The sequence below is a fragment of the Mesoplodon densirostris genome, chromosome 4 (genome assembly GCF_025265405.1).
Source record: "Mesoplodon densirostris isolate mMesDen1 chromosome 4, mMesDen1 primary haplotype, whole genome shotgun sequence".
NCBI classification, from domain to species: domain Eukaryota; kingdom Metazoa; phylum Chordata; class Mammalia; order Artiodactyla; family Ziphiidae; genus Mesoplodon; species Mesoplodon densirostris.
This window is the reverse complement of record NC_082664.1, coordinates 140,438,193-140,458,176: the sequence shown is the minus strand read 5'-3', so window position 1 is coordinate 140,458,176 and position 19,984 is coordinate 140,438,193. Positions and strand designations below refer to the sequence as shown.

The 19,984-nt window shown below is 38.5% G+C and overlaps 1 protein-coding gene across 2 annotated transcripts in view; it reads right to left on the bottom strand.

The window, feature by feature from the left end:
- The window catches only part of MYO5A (myosin VA), a 202,253-nt gene that overhangs the window by 77,806 nt on the left and 104,463 nt on the right, over nt 1-19,984 (bottom strand). For both annotated transcript variants that reach the window (XM_060097329.1, XM_060097330.1), the window contains exons 10-14: nt 12,348-12,613; nt 11,637-11,718; nt 8,221-8,361; nt 5,858-5,983; nt 4,484-4,567 (exon numbers count right to left, since the gene is read on the bottom strand). In XM_060097329.1, the coding sequence (XP_059953312.1) occupies nt 4,484-4,567; nt 5,858-5,983; nt 8,221-8,361; nt 11,637-11,718; nt 12,348-12,613 (699 nt within the window). The remainder of the gene's footprint in view (nt 1-4,483; nt 4,568-5,857; nt 5,984-8,220; nt 8,362-11,636; nt 11,719-12,347; nt 12,614-19,984) is intronic.

Sequence of the window (19,984 nt, the reverse complement as noted above, 5' to 3'; positions counted from 1 at the left end):
TCTCAGGGTATATGCCCAGTAGTGGGATTGCTGGGTCATATGGTAGCTCTATTTGTAGTTTTTTAAGGAACCTCCATACCGTTCTCCATAGTGGCTGTACCAATTCACATTCCCACCAGCAGTGCAAGAGTGTTCCTTTTTTTCCACACCCTCTCCAGCATTTATTGTTTCTAGATTTTTTGATGATGGCCATTCTGACTGGTGTGAGATGACATCTCATTGTAGTTTTGATTTGCATTTCTCTAATGAGCAAAGATGTTGAGCATCCTTTCATGTGTTTGTTGGCAGTCTGTATATCTTCTGTGGAGAAATGTCTATTTAGGTCTTCTGCCCATTTTTGGATTGGGTTGTTTGTTTTTTTGTTATTGAGCTGCATGAGCTGCTTATAAACTTTGGAGATTAATCCTTTGTCAGTTGCTTCTTTTGCAAATATTTTCTCCCATTCTGAGGGTTGTCTTTTGGTCATCTAGTTCTAAAGACTACCAAATTTAAATCACTGACTCTGACTTTCCCTCTGACCTGCTGACTTTCATTTACAACTTCCTATATGGCATGTCCACTTAACTATCTAATTGCCATCTCAGGCAAAACATGTCCAAGATAAAACTTTTTTTTTTAATTGAAGCATAGCTGACCCGCAATGTCGTGCTAATTTCCACTGAACGGCAAAGCGACTCAGTTATACATACACATACATTCTTTTTTTGCATATTCTTTTCCATTATGGTTTATCAAAGGATACTGAATATAGTTCCCTGTGCTATACAGAGTGGGACCCCGTTGTCTATCCATTCTATGTATAGTAGCTTACAGCTGCTAACCCCAACCTCCCACTCCATCCCTCCCCCAACCCCCTCCCCCTTGGCAGCCATAAGTCTGTTCTCCATATCCATGAGTCCAAGACAGAACTCTTGATTCGTTCTCTTGAAGCCTAATCTTTTACAAGTCTTCACCTCAGTAAGTGGCACCATTATCCATCCAGCATCTCAGGCCCAAAACATAGAAGTCATCTTCAATTTCTCTCCTTCTCTCACTCTCCATACTCAAACCATCAACAAGACCAGTCAACTCTACCCATAAATCATAAGCCATTTCCACTACTATAATTTCAGTATCTCAGTCCACTATCTGTCCCCTAGACTACTACCCCCCTATCCCCAGCCCCCCCACCATATCTCCACACAGTAGCATATCATTCCCCATATGAAAACTGTTCAGACTTTCCACAGGAACAGGAAAAAAATCCATACTCTTTACCACACTTCCCTCCAGAAAGTGGCCCCTGTCTACCCATCCTACACATCCTACTCACCTACCATGCTCCAGTCATACTGGCCTTCTTTATGGACCTCAAACACAACCATCTTATACAGTCTCAGCACTCACTTGCTCTTCCACTGACACAGCTGTCTCCTATTATTCAGGGTACAGCCCAAATGTCACATTCTCAGAGAGGCCTTTCCTGACCACTGTGGCTAGTGGAGCACCTCACCTCTGCCCAAGCTTAGTCATTCTCTAGCTTGGTACCCTGTTTTACTTTCTTTCTCTCTTTTTTTTTTTATAAATTCATTTTATTTATTTATTTGGCTGCGTTGGGTATTCGTTTCTGTGCGAGGGCTTTCTCCGGTTGCGGTGAGCAGGGGCCACTCTTCATCGTGGTGCCCGGGCCTCTCACTGTCATGGCCTCTCCTGTTGCAGAGCACAGGCTCCAGATGCGCAGGCTCAGTAGTTGTGGCCCACGGGCCCAGTTGCTCCGCGGCATGTGGGATCCTCCCAGACCAGGGCTCGAACCCGTGACCCCTGCATTGGCAGGCAGATTCTCAACCACTGCGCCATGCGCCACCAGGGAAGCCCCCTGTTTTACCTTCTTTATAGCACTTACCACTTTATGATATGATATCATCGAACTATGTGGTTAAGTGGTTATTACCTAACTCCTCTACCTATCTCATTTACCTGTTTACCTTGCTAAATTCCCAATTTTCTTAAATCATTCATTGAAAAATTTAGCCATTCCCCACTAACTGAGGATGCCAACTTCATTTGAAGAGAGAAAGGCAGATAAACAGAAAGTCAAATATGTAAGTAGGTAGATATGCCTAGACATTCCATCTTGTTTCTTTGATCTGTCTATGCTTAAGACAGGGCTCTGAATTGCTTCAGACTGAACTTATATGTCTAGGAAGAGTGTTAAGGAAGACAGAAGAATCCAAGTAACTGCTTTGTAAAGATGTGGGAAATCATCTCAGTAACAACAACATTATTCACTAAGAGCTTTTTATACATGAAGCACTGCTCTGAGCTTAATACAACCTATTTAATCTTCATAACAACCTCTGAAAGTAGATACTATCATGATTCTATTTTACAGATGAGAGATTTGAGGCATAAACTCAGTAGATGAACTGTGCTCCCCTTCATCAATTAGCAACATGGAAAGTAGGGGATATAACTCTTTTTAATGACATTTAATAGAGTTGCAATTTAGTAGTATTTCATCGAGCTGCAATTTACTTATGTGCTTCCTGTTATTTGATGTAGCAACAGATTTCTTTATGGTGGGAAAACATAAATTAAGACACCTTCTGTTAAATTTTTTTATACCTTAATTCCTTTTAAAGTGGCTAGAAGCTGCAAAATTAAAGAAAAAAAAAGACAAAACACATACACACAAACAGAACCCCACACTGTATTACCACAAAAATAATTCTGTTGAAAACACATAACACAAATACTGATCTTCTAAAATTAGTACTTCCAAGGGGACAAATCAACACTAGGTTACACTTGCTTCCTATCCGGTGCAGAAAAATTAAAACAGAAAGTTCATACCCTTGGGTTGGGTTTCTGCTAACTGGGAGCAGTGTAAGCTATGTAAATCTCACACCACCTTCACCCAACTGCAACAGTGCTATATAGACTGGCAGTCACTCCAAATGATTCCTCAGAATGCATAGCTACTTTCTGGAAATTAAGGAGCCACTACTAGCCAGTCAGAAAAAAGACACAAAAGATTATGGGTGGGCTTTCCTGGTGGTGCAGTGGTTGAGAGTCCACCTGCCGATGCAGGGGACATGGGTTCGTGCCCCGGTCCAGGAAGATCCCACATGCCACGGAGCGGCTAGGACCGTGAGCCATGGCCACTGAGCCTGCGCGTCCGAAGCCTGTGCTCCGCAACGGGAGAGGCCACAATAGTGAGAGGCTCGCATACCGCAAAAAAAAAAAAAAAAAGATTATGGGTGCCTGGGGAATGAGAACCTGTGAATGTTCTGTGTCAGCTAAATTATTTAGAGTAGTAACACTAGAATTCCACGGTTTTTATCAGTATTCATAAACTAAAATGATTTATAATCTTTAACTGAATAATACTCAGGGATTGGCACTGTGAGAGAATTTTCCCTTATACATCATTCCTATAAGGTATAAAGTATTAATGTCCAGGGCTTAAGAGGATAAGTGAAAAAATGATTTTTCCACAGACACTTAAGACTATAGACTCATCATTTTCTGAGGGTTAAAACTGGAATTTGGTCCTTATATGATCTTGCTATTATCAAAATAATTGAAAGTAAAAGTTTTTATTCCAAAAACAAGAGTCAAAGTGTTCATATAACATTCCATTGAAGTTAAAAGGATTTTCTTAGAATAAACCAGAAAAACAAAAAGTGCCGGTCAGAAATCCAGAAGAATTCACATGAATATTTTTAGTCTTTCACTGAATATTTGAATATTTACTTTGTAAAATTAAGTAACCAGCTTTCTGGTTTGCTCCCTACAGGATGAAAGTGAGCTGTGCTCCCCTCCCCATACTTTCCTGAAGAGAGTCAAAGGGTGGAGGTTGGGATCAACCTCAGAGAGCCATCATAGTTCTTTGCAATCTGGAATATTCTGCTCCCACTAGAAAGCAGTGTTCGGTATCTATACCTAAGAAGAATAATTTCAAAGTGCTTTGGACCACACCTGAAATTGCACTCAGTGATCCAGAGGTCAATCTTTATTTGGATGGAATGCTCCATGTCTCTAGCGCATCCCTTCAAAATGACACAGCCAAAAACAACAACAACAACAAAACGTTTTCTCTCATGGTCTCTCACAAAGGCACAAGAGAGCCTAGAACTGCTGTGGAGGCAAAAATTTCACATAAAACACCACCGCATAGTGGTTAAGAGTGCAGACTCTGAGCTCAACAGCCTGGGTTTTATCAATAATTTGGCTTGAAAACTTACTAGCTATGAAGTTTCTGTGCCTCAGTTCCCTCATCTGTAAAATGGGAGTAATGATAATATCACCTCATCATAGGATTAGGTGGGTTAACACTTATAAGGCATTTAAAACAGGATCTGACACATGTATTGATAAATAGAAAACTAACAGTAAAGCTGATTTTGTTAGAACAATTATTATTACTGTTAAAAAGCTAATGTTTAAGTAAGAAACATTTTAATGAATATATCCTGATTGGAGAAAGCCTATACATGGTTACCTTGCTTGATTTAAGAACTTTAATTTGTTCTTCAAAAACAGTGTCTTTATTCTTTTCCAGAAAGCCTTCACACTGGTATTCCACCTGAAAACACATGGGAAAATCTCCTTAGCTAATAAAACTTTTGAATAGATATGATTGTCATCAACAACAAAAATATTTATTAGGCTCAGGCTACGTGATGGGCTCTCAGTGAAGTGTTATCATTAGTTTTATTCTAAGAAACTAGTACCATTCTTAGTAAGAAGCATGTTAACTCTAGAGTAAAACTCCCTAAATACTGTTTTTCCTAGGGAAGAGTGGCAGTGCTGATTAACTGTGATCTAAGATCATCCCAGTTCATGGGTAAGCAGGCTCATAAGAAGCTGTTCTCTTCTCTCATGCAGGCCAAAGAGAGCTCCTAAGGCTGACCCAATGTATTTCCTTCAAACCTAGCTCACCCTCCCGCAGGGTAAGTCTCCTTTGGGAGAGAAGAGATGAAAGCGGGAGAGGGGGTCAGAGGAACAAACGGCTGTCTGGCAGAAAGCTGAAGCGGCGACGATGGATGTAGATGGTGGCTGGGTAAACACTGTATGATCCGGTAAGTAGAACTACATGAGAATGGACTCTCCCTGCTTCTAGAAGACTTCGGCCATCTACCACTCAGGGTCCCCAGCCTTTACCACAAAGCCCTTAGGCGGCCCTGAAGCCATTCCAAGGTCTCCAGCTAGGAGCAGGACAGACTCGGAAAACCCTCCGAAAGGGTTCCTAAAGGGGACCATGGGAAGCTTACTAGAAGGCTACCCCACAACCTCCTGGAAATATAAACTAGTGTCATAGCTCCAGATTTTCTGAGTAGACTACAGAACCTGTGAAGCAGCAAGTCTGCATGCCTCATTAGTAGGGACCCACTGAATCAATCACAGAGGGTGACACACGTCCACAGTTTCTATTCTGAAACCGCTGGGTTTCAGAACCCAGAATCTTTTAGAAGAATCTGAGGCAGCAATCTGTAATCAAACATATTAACATTTCTACATTGAAATATATAAATATCCAGCCTAACTGGGATAAATAAAGACTATAAATAACCTCATGTTAGTTCAGGTCAAAAATCAGGCTTAGCCACTAAATGAATTATGAAAAGACATGGATTTCAGAGTTTCTTGGATTTCAGAATTATAGAGGACTGTAAACATGTATTTATTTCTTAATATAATTCCATTTAGTTTAAAGAAAGAGAAAAACAATAAGCCAACACTTAAGCTTACTTTTCCTAAACGGAGCTAAAGAATGCAAGCTCAGCAAAGAAAAAAATGCTATCTACTGACTATTGATTTTTTTTCCTCTTTGAACTTAAGTATTCAAAAAGAAAAGATAATAAAACTTCCTTACTTTGTCAGCAAAATGCTGGATGATGAAAGCTTTGTTTGATAGACGGGGCTTCTCAAAGAGCGCACATTTGTTCAAATGTGTGTTGTACAATTTTTGGGCCCAAGTGTCATCTGTGCCTTTAGGCATCTACATTCAGGGGAAAAAAAAGAAAGAAAACAAGGTGAATATTGTTATGAGACGCTTCTGATGCATCAACTAAGAGACCGTGTTTTGGCTTTCCTAACAACTTTTACATCCAGTTTAGGAACTCATTCCTTCCACATTTCTCTCTTACAGGCCCCAAACCAATGACTAATGAAAAGCAATGACTGAGACCTTCAGCAACTCAACCTGCCTATACCAGAGGTCATCAAATAAATATTCGATATGCTTTTAAAACAACAAAAGCCTCACAGATGAAAGACGAAATATCATGACTATCATGTATTTTTAAAAATTTGTTAAATAAAAATAACATTTGCACACAGTGGGCCATTTATATGATTCAGAAAGGTATAAAATAGAGAATTTCCACCAATTTCCACCATTTCCACCAATTTCTTTATCTTTCTGTCTTTAAAGGCATGGACACAAATAGGATCATTCTATAAACTCCTTGCATTTTTTTTTTCTTCTTAACAATAGCATTCTTGTATTTATGGCCACTAGGTTGTTACTGATTTTTTATTATTATGAAAACTGCCACAACGGCTCCTTTTACACAAAAACCTTGAATACTTTTGTAAGTATATTCATAAGGTAAATTCTCAGCAGTTCCACAGCTGGGTCAAAAGGTATGTGTATTTAAAATCTTCACAAATATTGTCAAATTTCCTCAAAAATATGTTCTACTAACTCATGTCCTTCATCAAGAGTATATATGCAATAAATGTCAATCTGGGGGACTTCCCTGGCGGTCCAGTGGTTGAGACCTTGCCTTCCAATGTAGGGGGTGCAGGTTCGATCCCTGGCTGGGGAGCTAAGATCCCACATGCCTTGTGGCCAAAAAATCAAAACAGAAAACAGAAACAATACTGTAACAAATTCAATAAAGACTTTAAAAATGGTCCACACCAAAAAAATCATTTAAAAAATATCAATTTGGTATTATCAATTTTTTTTTTTTTTTTGCGGTACACGGGCCTCTCACTGTTGTGGCCTCTCCCGTTGCAGAGCACAGGCTCCGGACGCGCAGGCTCAGCAGCCATGGCTCACGGGCCTAGCCGCTCTGCGGCATGTGGGATCTTCCCAGACCGGGGCACGAACCCGTGTCCCCTGCATCGGCAGGCGGACTCTCAACCACTGCGCCACCAGGGAAGCCTGGTATTATCAAATTTAAACTCATTTGATAGGTAAAAAGCAGTATCCTGTTTTTGTTTTGATTTACATTTTATTTAATTTCAAGCAAGGCTGAGCACCTTTACATGCATTCTTTTTGTTTACTGAAGTATAGTTGACGTATAATATTATATTAGTTTCAGTACAATATAGTGATTCAATATTTTTATAGATTATACTCCATGTGAAGTTATTATAAAATATTGGCTATATTCCCTGTGCTGTACATAACATCCTTGTATCTCTTGTTTATCTTATAGCTAGTAGTTTGTTCCTCTTAATCCAGCCTTCACCTATCTTGCCCTTCCCCCTAACCATCTTCGCAACGGTAACCACTAGTTTGTTCTCTAGTATCTGTGAGGCTCTTTTTGTTTTGTTACATTCATTTGTTTGTTTTATTTTTTAGATTCTACATATACGTGAAAAGATACAGTATTTGCCTTGGCATTCTTAATGTTGCAGGAAATCTGGATGCTTAGGAGGATCAACCTATATTAAGTTGTAATTTATGGCATATAAATTAAAGAGCAACTAAGAGAAAGGATGGGTTATTTGTCTAGGATAACTCAGTTAGCAGTAAAGCTGGGGATCTGATATATTTTCCACATGCTGCATCTTCAAATATTAAAGCTAAAACTCCCTCTCCACCATATATATCAGTACTAAAGAACAACTAATCAATTTTAAAATTATGGATATTTAGAACTGTTATTCAAAATGCCTTTTGTACAATTTCTTGCATTTCTTTAACTATATCATATACCACTGAACAGAAAGTACCAAATATAAGCATATCAATAACAAAAGTGGCTAAAATTGGTAGTAGTTGTATCTAATGCCAATGAGAAGGGAGATTCTCCTAGTTTCAAATGTATTTTGAACTCTTTGGGTCTAGTGACCCTTCAGAATGCAAGTTAGGGTGACCTCCACTTGTTGCCACCATGGCCCCTCATGGTATACTAGTGAATCTCTGCTTAAACCCATTTACCATTTGACCTTGATGTATCAATTTTCATATACTAAGTACATCAGAAAATCATACTTACCTTGCATTCCTCATCCAGCAAATCTAGAATGCCCAGTTTAGATTCTATAAGATTAATGCAAGGCTGATTATCATAAAAATCTATGAGTGTCCATGGAATTTGTTCTTTCATATATTCCTCTTGTTCTAATTTGAAGACATGCTGAAATGAACAAGAAAAAACTGGCATTACTGCATCATTGCCATAAATAATGTTAGTCAAGAAACATTTATAAAAGGATACCAACATAATTTGAGATAGTCAATGGCTTCTAGCAACAATCTTGGAGAAGCATGATTTACATGCAAAGAACAAAATAAGAAAGCAAATATAAACCATAGACGGTAAAACCTCAGCAATATAGGATTTTCGGCAAACAAGAAAATCTAAGTATGTGAATACTTAAATAGCTGATAAATATGGCAGTCTTTTTGATTTTTTGATATATATCCCAAACTGCACTATATACTTTTTGGTCCCTTAAATTAGTGCACAGTGCTGCTGACCACATGGGCACAGAAATGCCTTAGCTGGCCTTGAACAACTATGCAGAGAGGATGCCCTCCAGACTACTGAAACATTCTGGGTGATGCTTACAGCATAACAAAGTAATTCTCTTAAGGGACTGTGGTGTTGAAGTTCATGTGTCTCAGAATTAGATTAACAGTTGGTCTTTTGTGTCTGCCTTGATTGTCCTCCACAGTCAGGGAGTCTATGGCTCACTTTTCTGGCTTCTACATCCAAATCTGCAAGCAGCTGCAACCACTATGAATCCATCGCTATTTCTGCTAAACGCTTCTCATCTCCATTGAGAAGCAATGGCTGAAGCATTTAGCAGAAATATGTATTGACTGCCTATCCTACGCCAGTCACTGCATACCATTAGCAAAATAGACATGGGCTCTGCCCTCATGGACTTTGAAGACTAGTGGGAGAAACAGAAATCAAGTAATCACAAGAAATATAATTACAAACTGAAATAATGTTCCAGAGGAAAATAATGGCGAGCTATGAGAGTAGGAGTCCTTATCCAGGTTAGATACAGGGTGGCAAGGGAAGGCTTCCTTGAGGAAGGGATGTGTGATCTGAGTTCTTCAGTGAAAGGTAGTTAAGTTGGTCCAGGAGGGAAGGGCAATCCAACCACTGCTACAGCTCCTGCTTCAAGCTGCACAGCCAATGAAGCCAACCCATAAATTCTAGTCTCTGCAGATGCTAATGACCTCTACTCATTTGTTCTTGGAGGGTTCTGCTTTCTTTCTTGTCTCCTTTGTCACCTTGGTTCATTTCACACATCTTGCAACTTTTCTGGGAAGATAAGCCCTCTGTGGCTATTACCAAACAACATATATTTCCTAGAACCCAAAACCCCATGAAACTTAGGGGTTACCAAGATTTCTGATGCTTTACTCTCTTCACACATCTAGAACTTTTCCACTTTATTCTGCACTTATTATAATGCTGCTCTTGGCTCATTTACAGCATTTATAGTCTAACCAGCTGCAAAAGCTTTAGTTAAAAACAACAACAACCAAACGTGTCATCCATATGAATATTTATGTCATGTTAATTAGAAAGCAAATTTCTTCTGTTGTTTTGATTAATGAGAAAGCAAATAGGGCACCATGTGTCAGCAAGATGCCCTGTCTGATGGTACCAATAATTTCCAAAACAATGAGCCTTATCTTTTTTTAAATTCATTAAGTTACATGCAGTGCAGTTTCCACATTGACAACAAAAACACTGCTCCAAACTTTAGAGCCTGTTTCTCATACAAATCTCTATGTTTAGTTTGGCAAAATCCATGGGGCCTCAAAAATTTTCAATTCTCAATTTGCCAAAATGACAGGTGGGCATGAGGTTCAATATGGCAAGAGATCCTTGGTGGATAAGGTAATGCCTCCAAGCACTGAACCTGCCAGTCACCATGTTTCTCCTGCCCACTGCCCTACCCACAGCCCCTGCTGAGGGAGCAGCCCTAAGCACCAAATTCTTTATTGTGAGGCCCCAGGCTCCTAGTCACAGCTAGTCAAGTGCCAGAGATCTCTGATGAACGAATGAACTGGGTTAATCAAATTCTGTTTCTCGGGTATAAGAACTAGGAAACAGGCAATTAACAGTGGAAGCTGATGCTGAAAGAAGTCAAGATGAATGAGAGTTAAACAAGTTAAGAGGATGGGAGCATTCCAACCACTGCTTGGTTCACAGCAAGTGTGAGGTGAGTGAGGAAGCAGAAACCTTGACAAAATATATACAGAAGAAAAATATATGCCATCTGATAAGAGGGAGTGGAGCAGTTGTGCAGAGAGAGGCTAAGATGCAGTGTGTGTGTGTGTGTGTGAGAGAGAGAGAGAGAGAGAGAGAGGAGAAACAGATGGATAGAGACAGAAAGAGGGAAAGAGAAAGGAGAGAGTCAGAAACACACATGCAGAGATATGAGGTCTTTGAGAAATAAACAAATTAGCCAGTCCTTAATAAGGCTGGCACTGGTTCCTTATACTTCTAGTCACCTTGTGCCAAAATATACTGGGAAAGAACAGAAGGCTGTGCCATTGATTAAAATATTAAGAAACTCAGGAAAACCTTGAGAAAAAATAAAGCTCAATTTAGTCTCTGATAGGTTTTTATTAATGTTCCTTATGCAGAGATGCAAAATACACCAGTCATATTCTTGTAGAAACAGTCATAAGCCTAAGATTTTAAGATCACCTCTACATTATTTCACTGTACTAAGTAGCTTAATTTGCTAAATAAAGGTGGTCCAAATTTTTATCAAAGTACATGCAATATTTTTTGAAAATGAAATAGTTTAAAGGTTTTATGATGACAAGCAACAATCCCTTGTCCTATCCCTCCCCAACCCCAGTCTCATTCCCTGGAAGTGACCATTTTTAACTCCCTCAGCTATTTCTTCTGATATTTACCTCTAAAGAATATGCTTACCAGCTATTTTTTTAATTTATTCATTTGAAACATTATCTATTGATTTATTGATATATATGTAGAAAAGAGAATATGTCCTGGCTTTCTTGTTCTGACCTCTTGCTAATACAGCAAGTAAGAGTTAAGATTGTCATAACTCCACATATAGTTAGCCTCAGGAATGACCAACTGAAGGATATCCCTGGGATCAAAGTTTTACACCCCCTATATTACTACTTAACACACTTTCGGCTTCCCTCTCTCAATTTATTTGGACCAAGTTTTCACTATTCTCAGACAGCAATCCAAGGATGACCTTGAATCCAATCTGGACCATAAACATCTTTCCAAGGTTGCAGCATTTACTAATCCTAAATTCCTCCGCAGTTTAGCTGTTTTAAACCATAGATAATAATTGTAATTCACAACTTCATTTCTGGAACCAAACTTTAAACACATACTAGGAATTTGAGAGAATAATTTCTGGTAGAATATTATTCAAGCAAGAAAATTCTTACCATATTGAATTGTTGCTGTAGTTTTTCATTTGCATAATTTATGCAGAACTGTTCAAAACTATTTATCTCAAATGTTTCAAATCTGTAAAACCAAAAGTAATATGGGAAGAGGAGAAAAAGGAAGAAATAACTTTAAAAAAATATTCAAAATGTGCAAATCAGAAAGAAAGAAATAGGAAATTCCCCAACATGGTGAAACTTTCTTTCCACATCAGTGAAGATAAATAAGGGTTTGTAACTCAGTAACATGAAATAGGTACCCAGCAGATAAGCATCAGCCAGGTGGCAGAGAGATTTTTTAAAGGCTGCAGCTTACGGACGTGTCTAACAGTATACGCTTTGGACGGCATATTCATCCTCAAGTAGGGAACAATCAGAGTTACGATAAAGCCATTGCTCTTGTCAGGTCACAGATGCATAGTGTCTATATACACATAGAAAGGAATGGAGAATAGAAATTTCATACACTCTTTTGAAAAACTGAACCAGGTAATGAAAAAGGCATCGTAAAGTGCAAATGTACAGGAAGGGTATTAACATTAAAGAAAGGTACCCAGAGAAGGCAAACTAGCAAATGAAATTAGACTTTTAAAAATTCTCTTCTAATTTTCCCTTCTCCTCACCAGTAGGAAACATAATCAAATACCCACTTAGGGTTACTAGATAGTCTCTAGAAAGAAATGCTCAGACCACTAAACCAAATACACTTACCCATAAATGTCCAGCACGCCGATAAAAGAGTGCTGTTTGACAGCAGAATGGAGAACCTGATTGACATGATCTACAATCCAGTTAAAGAGCTTGGCATAGATGTGCTTGGCCAATGCATCACGGGCATTCGTGGCCTGCAGCTTGGAGATGGGCTTGATGTATGTCTCCGTGGCAGTAGCCAGCTTCCGATGGCAGAGCCAGTGACACATCTCCTCAAAGTCCACAGCCATGAGGTCACAGAAGATGCTGAGAGGTTCATGCTTGGGCTGCCAAAAGAGAATGGGTTATTTCCTAGGACCAGATCAATTAAGCAAAAATTTACTAAAAAATACTAACAAAGAGGTAACAATTAAAACCCAGCAATTTCTTTGTTATAACAAACAAGAAGATCACCTGAAGCTTATCAGTGATAATCACAATCATCCATCAAACCAGCATCTAGGCAGCACTTTGTAATCTCTTCTTGGGCTCATTTTTTAAAATTACCTCTTCCTTTGTTTCCTGAGAGTACTTGTTTGGATCTCTCGTCAGGCACATTCATTCATTCATTCAGTCAGAAAACGAGTCAGCTTGTCTACAAATGTTTACTGAGCGTCTATTATATGCTAGCAAACAAAAACAGACCTGTACCCTGTCCTCCTAGAACTTAAGAGTCACTAGGGGAAATAGGTGTTAACTAAATGATTGCTCCCTAAAATTAAAATTATTACAAAGGAGGACACTATACTAAGATGCCATGTGAAAGGAGAATGCTCTATTGAGGGAGGCAGGAGACAGGGCCTTGAGAAATGGAGTTGAGATCTGAAGGATGAAAAGGTGTTAACTTGGTGAAAGGGTCTTCCAAGCTGAGGGGACATCTGGTATAAAAGTCCTGTGGGAGGGAAACCAGAGATGTGAGGGACTGAAGCTGAGTGAGGGAGAAAATGTATGAGATGAAGCCAGAGGCTATACTATGGCTGGTCTTTCTGCTAAGAGCAATGGGGGCCCATGGCGGGTGGGGTACTGAAGGGTTATAAACAGTTAACCTGATGGTTATTTGTGTGACTTCTTAGACTAGAATCTCTAATCTAAGCATTCCCTGTATCACCTACAGGGATCCCTGTATCCCCTACAGCTGTCTTCCATAGGCTTTGCATGAATAGGCATTCAGTAAATACTTGTTTAATTTAACCCATGTTAGTGCATTATATTTTTCAACATCTTCACTCACATGTTTCAACTGCATCTGATAACATTCCTGGGGAATAGGTAGGGTGAACACTCTTATCTCTAATTTACAAATGAGGAAATAAGATACAAGAGAATACTTTGTTGAAAATCCCACAACCAGGGACTTCCCTGGTGGTCCAGTGGCTAAGCCTCCATGCTCCCAATGCAGGAGGCTCAGGTTTGATCCCTAGTCAGGGAACTAGACCCCACATGCAGCAACTAAGAGTTCGCATGCTGCAAGTACAGATCCCGCATGCCACAACTAAGACCCGGCACAGCCAAATAAATAAATAAATATTTTTTAAAAAAAAATCACACAACAAGTTTATGCCAGAATTGCCATTACAACCCGGGTCTCCTGACATCCTCATCCCCTGACCCTTCCCACTGAAGCAGTCCCTTCCTTCTTTCATCTCCCCTCCTCCCAAGTAATCACTTCAGATACAAATCAGCACCATTACCAACAACATGGATCAACTCCCTGAAATAAGCAGCTTATTTCATTCATTTATATATATGAATGGTGTGACATCATTTAAAAGTGCATCAGCATTCTCTAAACATTCTATTTGAATGGCGTTACCACATTGTTCTATTAGATCAACGCTGTTAACTGTTTTGTTTAAATTTTCTATAACTAAACTAATTTTTGGACTTCTTTACCTATCAATAATTTAGAGAGGTCAGTAATATCCCACTAGGATAGATTTGTCTTTTTTTTTAACAACTTTATTAGAGTATAATTGCTTTACAATGGTGTGTCAGTTTCTGCTTTATAACAAAGTGAATCAGTTATACATATACATATGTCCCCAAATCTCTTCTCTCTTGCATCTCCCTCCACCCCACGCTCCCTATCCCAACCCTCTAGGTGGTCACAAAGCACCGAGCTGATCTCCCTGTGCTATGCAGGGATGTGGCATATATACACAATGGAATATTACTCAGCCACAAAAAGGAATGAAACTGAGTTATCTGTAGCGAGGTGGATGGACCTAGAGACTGTCATACAGAGTGAAGTAAGTCAGAAAAAGAAAAACAAATACCGTATGCTAACACATATACATGGAATCTAAAAAAAAAAAAAAAAGAAAGAAAATGGTCAGAAGAACCTAGGGGCAAAATGGGAATAAAGATGCAGATCTACTAGAGAGTGGACTTGAGGACATGGGGAGGGGGAAGGGTAAGCTGGGACAAAGTGAGAGAGTGACACGGACACATGGACTCTACCAAACGTAAAATAGATAGGTAGTGGGAAGCAGCAGCATAGCACAGGGAGATCATCTCGGTGCTCTGTGACCACCTAGACGGGTGGGATAGGGAGGGTGGGAGGGAGGGAGATGCAAGAGGGAAGAGATATGGGGACATATGTATATGTATAACTGATTCACTTTGTTATAAAGCAGAAACTGACACACCATTGTAAAGCAATTATACTCTAATAAACACGTTAAAAATATATAACAAAAATAATGATAGTGAAGATGAGCCAGGACCGCAGAAAAAGAATGGAGGCAAAGATCGAGAAGATGCAAGAAATGTTTAACAAAGACCTAGAAGAATTAAAGAACAAACAGAGATGAACAATACAATAACTGAATTGAAAACTACATTAGAAGGAATCAATACCAGAATAACTGAGGCAGAAGAATAGATAAGTGACCTGGAAGACAGAATGGTGGAGTTCACTGTTGCAGAACAGAATCAAGAAAAAAGAATGAAAAGAAATGAAGAGAGCCTAAGAGACCTCTGGGACAACATTAAACACAACAACATTCGCATTATAGGGGTCCCAAAAGGGGAAGAGAGAGAGAAAGAACCTGAGAAAATATTTGAAGAGATTATAGTTGAAAAATTCCCTAACATGGGAAAGGAAATAGCCCCAAGTCGAGGAAGCACAGAGAGTCCCATACAGGATAAACCCAAGGAGAACATGCCTAGACACACAGTAATCAAATTGGCAAAAATTAAAAAAAAAAGAAAAATTATTGAAAGCAGCAAGGGAAAAATCTTTTATAGCTGTTAGCAGTTGCCTTATGTACCGAGGTGCTCCTATGTTGGGTGCATATATATTTATAATAGTTATATCTTCTTCTTGGATTGATCCCTTGATCATTATGTAGTGTCCTTCCTTGTCTCTTGTAACATTTATTTTAAAGTCTGTTTTATCTGATATGAGTATTGCTACTCCAGCTTTCTTTTGATTTCCATTTGCATGGAATATCTTTTTCCATCCTCTCACTTTCAGTCTGTATGTGTCCCTAGGTCTGAAGTGAGTCTCTTGTAGACAGCATATATATGGGTCTTGTTTTTGTATTCATTCAGCGAGCCTCTGTCTTTTGGTTGGAGCATTATTCCATTCACGTTTAAGGTAATTATCGATATGTATGTTCCTATTACCATTTTCTTAATTGTTTAGGGTTTGTTTTGGTAGGTCCTTTTCTTCTCTTGTGTTTCCCACTTAGAGAAGTTCCTTTAGCATTTGTTGTAGAGCTGGTTTGGTGGTTGCTGAATTCTCCTAGCTTTTGCTTGTCTGTAAAGCTTTTGATTTCTCCATCGAATCTGAATGAGATCCTTGCCGAGTAGAGTCATCTTGGTTTTAGTTTCTTCCCTTTCATCACTTTAGATATGTCATGCCACTCCCTTCTGGCTTGTAGAGTTTCTGCTGAGAAATCAGCTGTTAACCTTATGGGAGTCCCCTTGTATGTTATTTGTCAGGAAATCGACAGTAACAAAATAATACTGGGGGACTTTAACACCTCACTTACACCAATGGACAGATCATGAAAACAGAAAATTAATAAGGAAACAGAAGCTTTAAATGACACAACAGACCAGACAGATTTAATTGATATTTATAGGACATTCCATCCAAAAACAGCAGATTACACTTTCTTCTCAAGTGCGCACAGAATATTCTCCAGGATTGATCACATCTTGGGTCACAAGTCAAGCCTCAGTAAATTTAAGAAAACTGAAATCATATCAAGCATCTTTTCTGACCACAACGCTATGAGATTAGAAATCAATTACAGGGAAAAGAACATCAAAAACACAAACACGTGGAGGCTAAACAATACTTTACTAAATAACCAAGAGATCACTGAAGAAATCAAAGAGGAAATCAAAAAATACCTAGAGACAAATGACAATGAAAACACAATGATCCAAAACCTATGGGATGCAGCAAAAGCAGTTCTAAGAGGGAAGTTTATAGCAATACAATCCTACCTCAAGAAACAACAAATATCTCAAATAAACAATCTAACCTTACACCTAAAGGAACTAGAGAAAGAAGAACAAACAAAACCCAAAGTTATTAGAAGGAAAGAAATCATAAATATCAGAGCAGAAATAAATGAAATAGAAACAAATAAAACAATAGCAAAGATCAATAAAACTAAAAGCTGGTTCTTTGAGAAGATAAACCAAATTGATAAACCAGTAGCCAGACTCATCAAGAAAAAGAGGGAGAGGACTCAAATCATTAAAATTAGAAATGAAAAAGAAGAAGTTACAACAGACACCACAGAAATACAAAGCATCCTAAGAGACTACTACAAGCAACTCTATGCCAATAAAATGGACAACCTGGAAGAAATGGACAAATTCTGAGAGAGGTATAACCTTCCAAGACTGAACCAGGAAGAAACAGAAAATATGAACAGACCAATCACAAGTAATGAAATTGAAACTGTGATTAAAAATCTTCCAACAAACAAAAGTCCAGGACCAGATGGCTTCACAGGTGCATTCTATCAAACATTTAGAGAAGAACTAACACTCATCCTTTTCAAACTCTTCCAAAAAATTGCAGAGGAAGGAACACTCCCAAACTCATTCTGTGAGACCACCATCACCCTGATACCAAAAGCAGACAAAGATACTACCAAAAAAAAGGAAATTACAGACCAATATCACTGATGAATATAGATGTAAAAATCCTCAACAAAATACTAGCAAACAGAATCCAACAACACATTAAAAGGATCATACAGCATGATCCAGTGGGATTTATCCCAGGGATGCAAGGATTCTTCAATGTACGGAAATCAATCAATGTGATACACCATATTAACAAATTGAAAACTAAAAACCACATGATCATCTCAATAGATGCAGAAAAAGCTTTTGACAAAATTCAACACCCATTTATGATAAAAACTCTCCAGAAAGTAGGCACAGAGGGAGCCTACCTCAACATAATAAAGGCCATATACAACAAACCCACAGCAAACATCATTCTCTATGGTGAAAAACTGAAAGCATTTCCTCTCAGATCAGGAACGAGACAAGGATGTCCACTCTCACCACTATTATGCAACATAGTTTTCGAATTCCTAGCCACAGCAATCAGAGAAGAGAAAGAAATAAAAGGCATACAAATTGGAAAAGAAGTAAAACTGTCACTGTTTGCAGATGACATGATACTATACGTAGAGAAAAAGATGCCACCAGAAAACTACTAGAGCTAATCAGTGAATTTGGTAAAGTTGCAGGATACCAATTTAATGCACAGAAATCTCTTGCATTCCTATACACTAATGATGAAAAATCTGAAAGCAAAATTAAGGAAACACTCCCATTTGCAACAAAAAGAATAGAATACCTAGGAACAAACCTACCTAGGGAGACAAAAGACCTGTATGCAGAAAATTATATGACACTGATGAAAGAAATTAAAGATGATACCAACAGATGAAGAGATATACCATATTCTTGGATTGGAAGAATCAATATTGTGAAAATGACTATACTACCCAAAGCGATCTACAGATTCAGTGCAATCCCCATCAAATTACCAATGGCATTTTTTACAGAACTAGAATAAAAAATCTTAAAATTTTTATGGAGACACAAATGACCCCGAATAGCCAAAGCAGTCTTGAGGGAAAAAAACTGAGCTGGAGGAATAAGGCTCCTGAACTTCAGACTATACTACAAAGCTACAGTAATCAAGATAATATGGTACTGGCACAAAAACAGAAATATAGATCAATGGAACACAGCATAGAAAGCCCAGAGATAAACCCACACACCTATGGTCAACTAATCTATGACAAAGAAGGCAAGGATATACAATAGAGAAAAGACAGTCTCTTCAATAAGTGGTGCTGGGAGAACTGGACAGCTACATGTAAAAGAATGAAATTAGAACACTCCCTATCCCCATACACAAAAATAAACTCAAAATGGATTAGAGACCTAAATGTAAGACCAGACACTATAAACTCTTAGAGGAAAACATAGGAAGAACACTCTTTGACATAAATCACAGCAACAGCTTTTTTGGTCCACCTCCTAGAGTAATGGAAATAAAAACAAAAATAAACAAATGGGACCTAATGAAATTTCAAAGTTTTTGCACAGCAAAGGAAACTACAAACAAGACCAAAAGACAACCCTCAGAATGGAAGAAAATATTTGCAAACGAATCAACCGAGAAAGGATTAATCTCCAAAATATATAAAAAGCTCATGCAGCTCAATATTAAAAAAGTAAACAACCCAATACAAAAGTGGGCAGAAGACCTAAATAGACATTTCTCCAAAGAAGACAAACAGATGGCCAAGAAGCACATGAAAAGCTGCTCAACATCACTAATTATTAGAGAAATGTAAATCAAATCTACAATGAGGTATCACCTCACACCAGTTAGAATGGGCATCATCAGAAAATCTACAAACAACAAATGCTGGAGAGGGTTTTGTACTGTTGTACTGTTGGTGGGAATGTAAATTGATACAGGTACAATGGAGAACAGTATGGACGTTCCTTAGAAAACTAAAAATAGAATTACCATATGACCCAGCAATCCCACTACTGGGCATACACCCTGAGAAAACCATAATTCAAAAAGACACATGTACCCCAATGTTCATTGCAGCACTATTTACAATAGCCAGGACATGGAAGCAACCTAAATGCCCATCAACAGATGAATGGATAAAGAAGATGTGGTACATATATACAATGGAATATTACTCAGCCATAAAAAAGAACGAAATTGGGTCATTTGTAGAGATGTGGATGGATCTAGAGACTGTCATACAGAGTGAAGTAAGTCAGAAAGAGAAAAACAAATATCATATATTAATGCATATATGTGGAACCTAGAAAAATGATACAGATGAACCAGTTTGCAAGGCAGAAATTGAGACACAGATGCAGAGAACAAATGTATGGACACCAAGGGGGCACAGTGGCAGGGTGTGTGTGTGTGTGTGATGAATTGGGAGATTGGGATTGACATGTATACACTGATATGTATAAAATGGATGACTAATAAGAACCTGCTGTACAAAAAAATAAATAAAATTCAAAAAAAAAAACACACAGTGACTCTATCTCCAGTATTGCTTTTGGCCTCAAAGTCTGTTTTGTCCAGTATCAATACAGGTCTGCCAGTTTTTTTCTAGCTATTATGG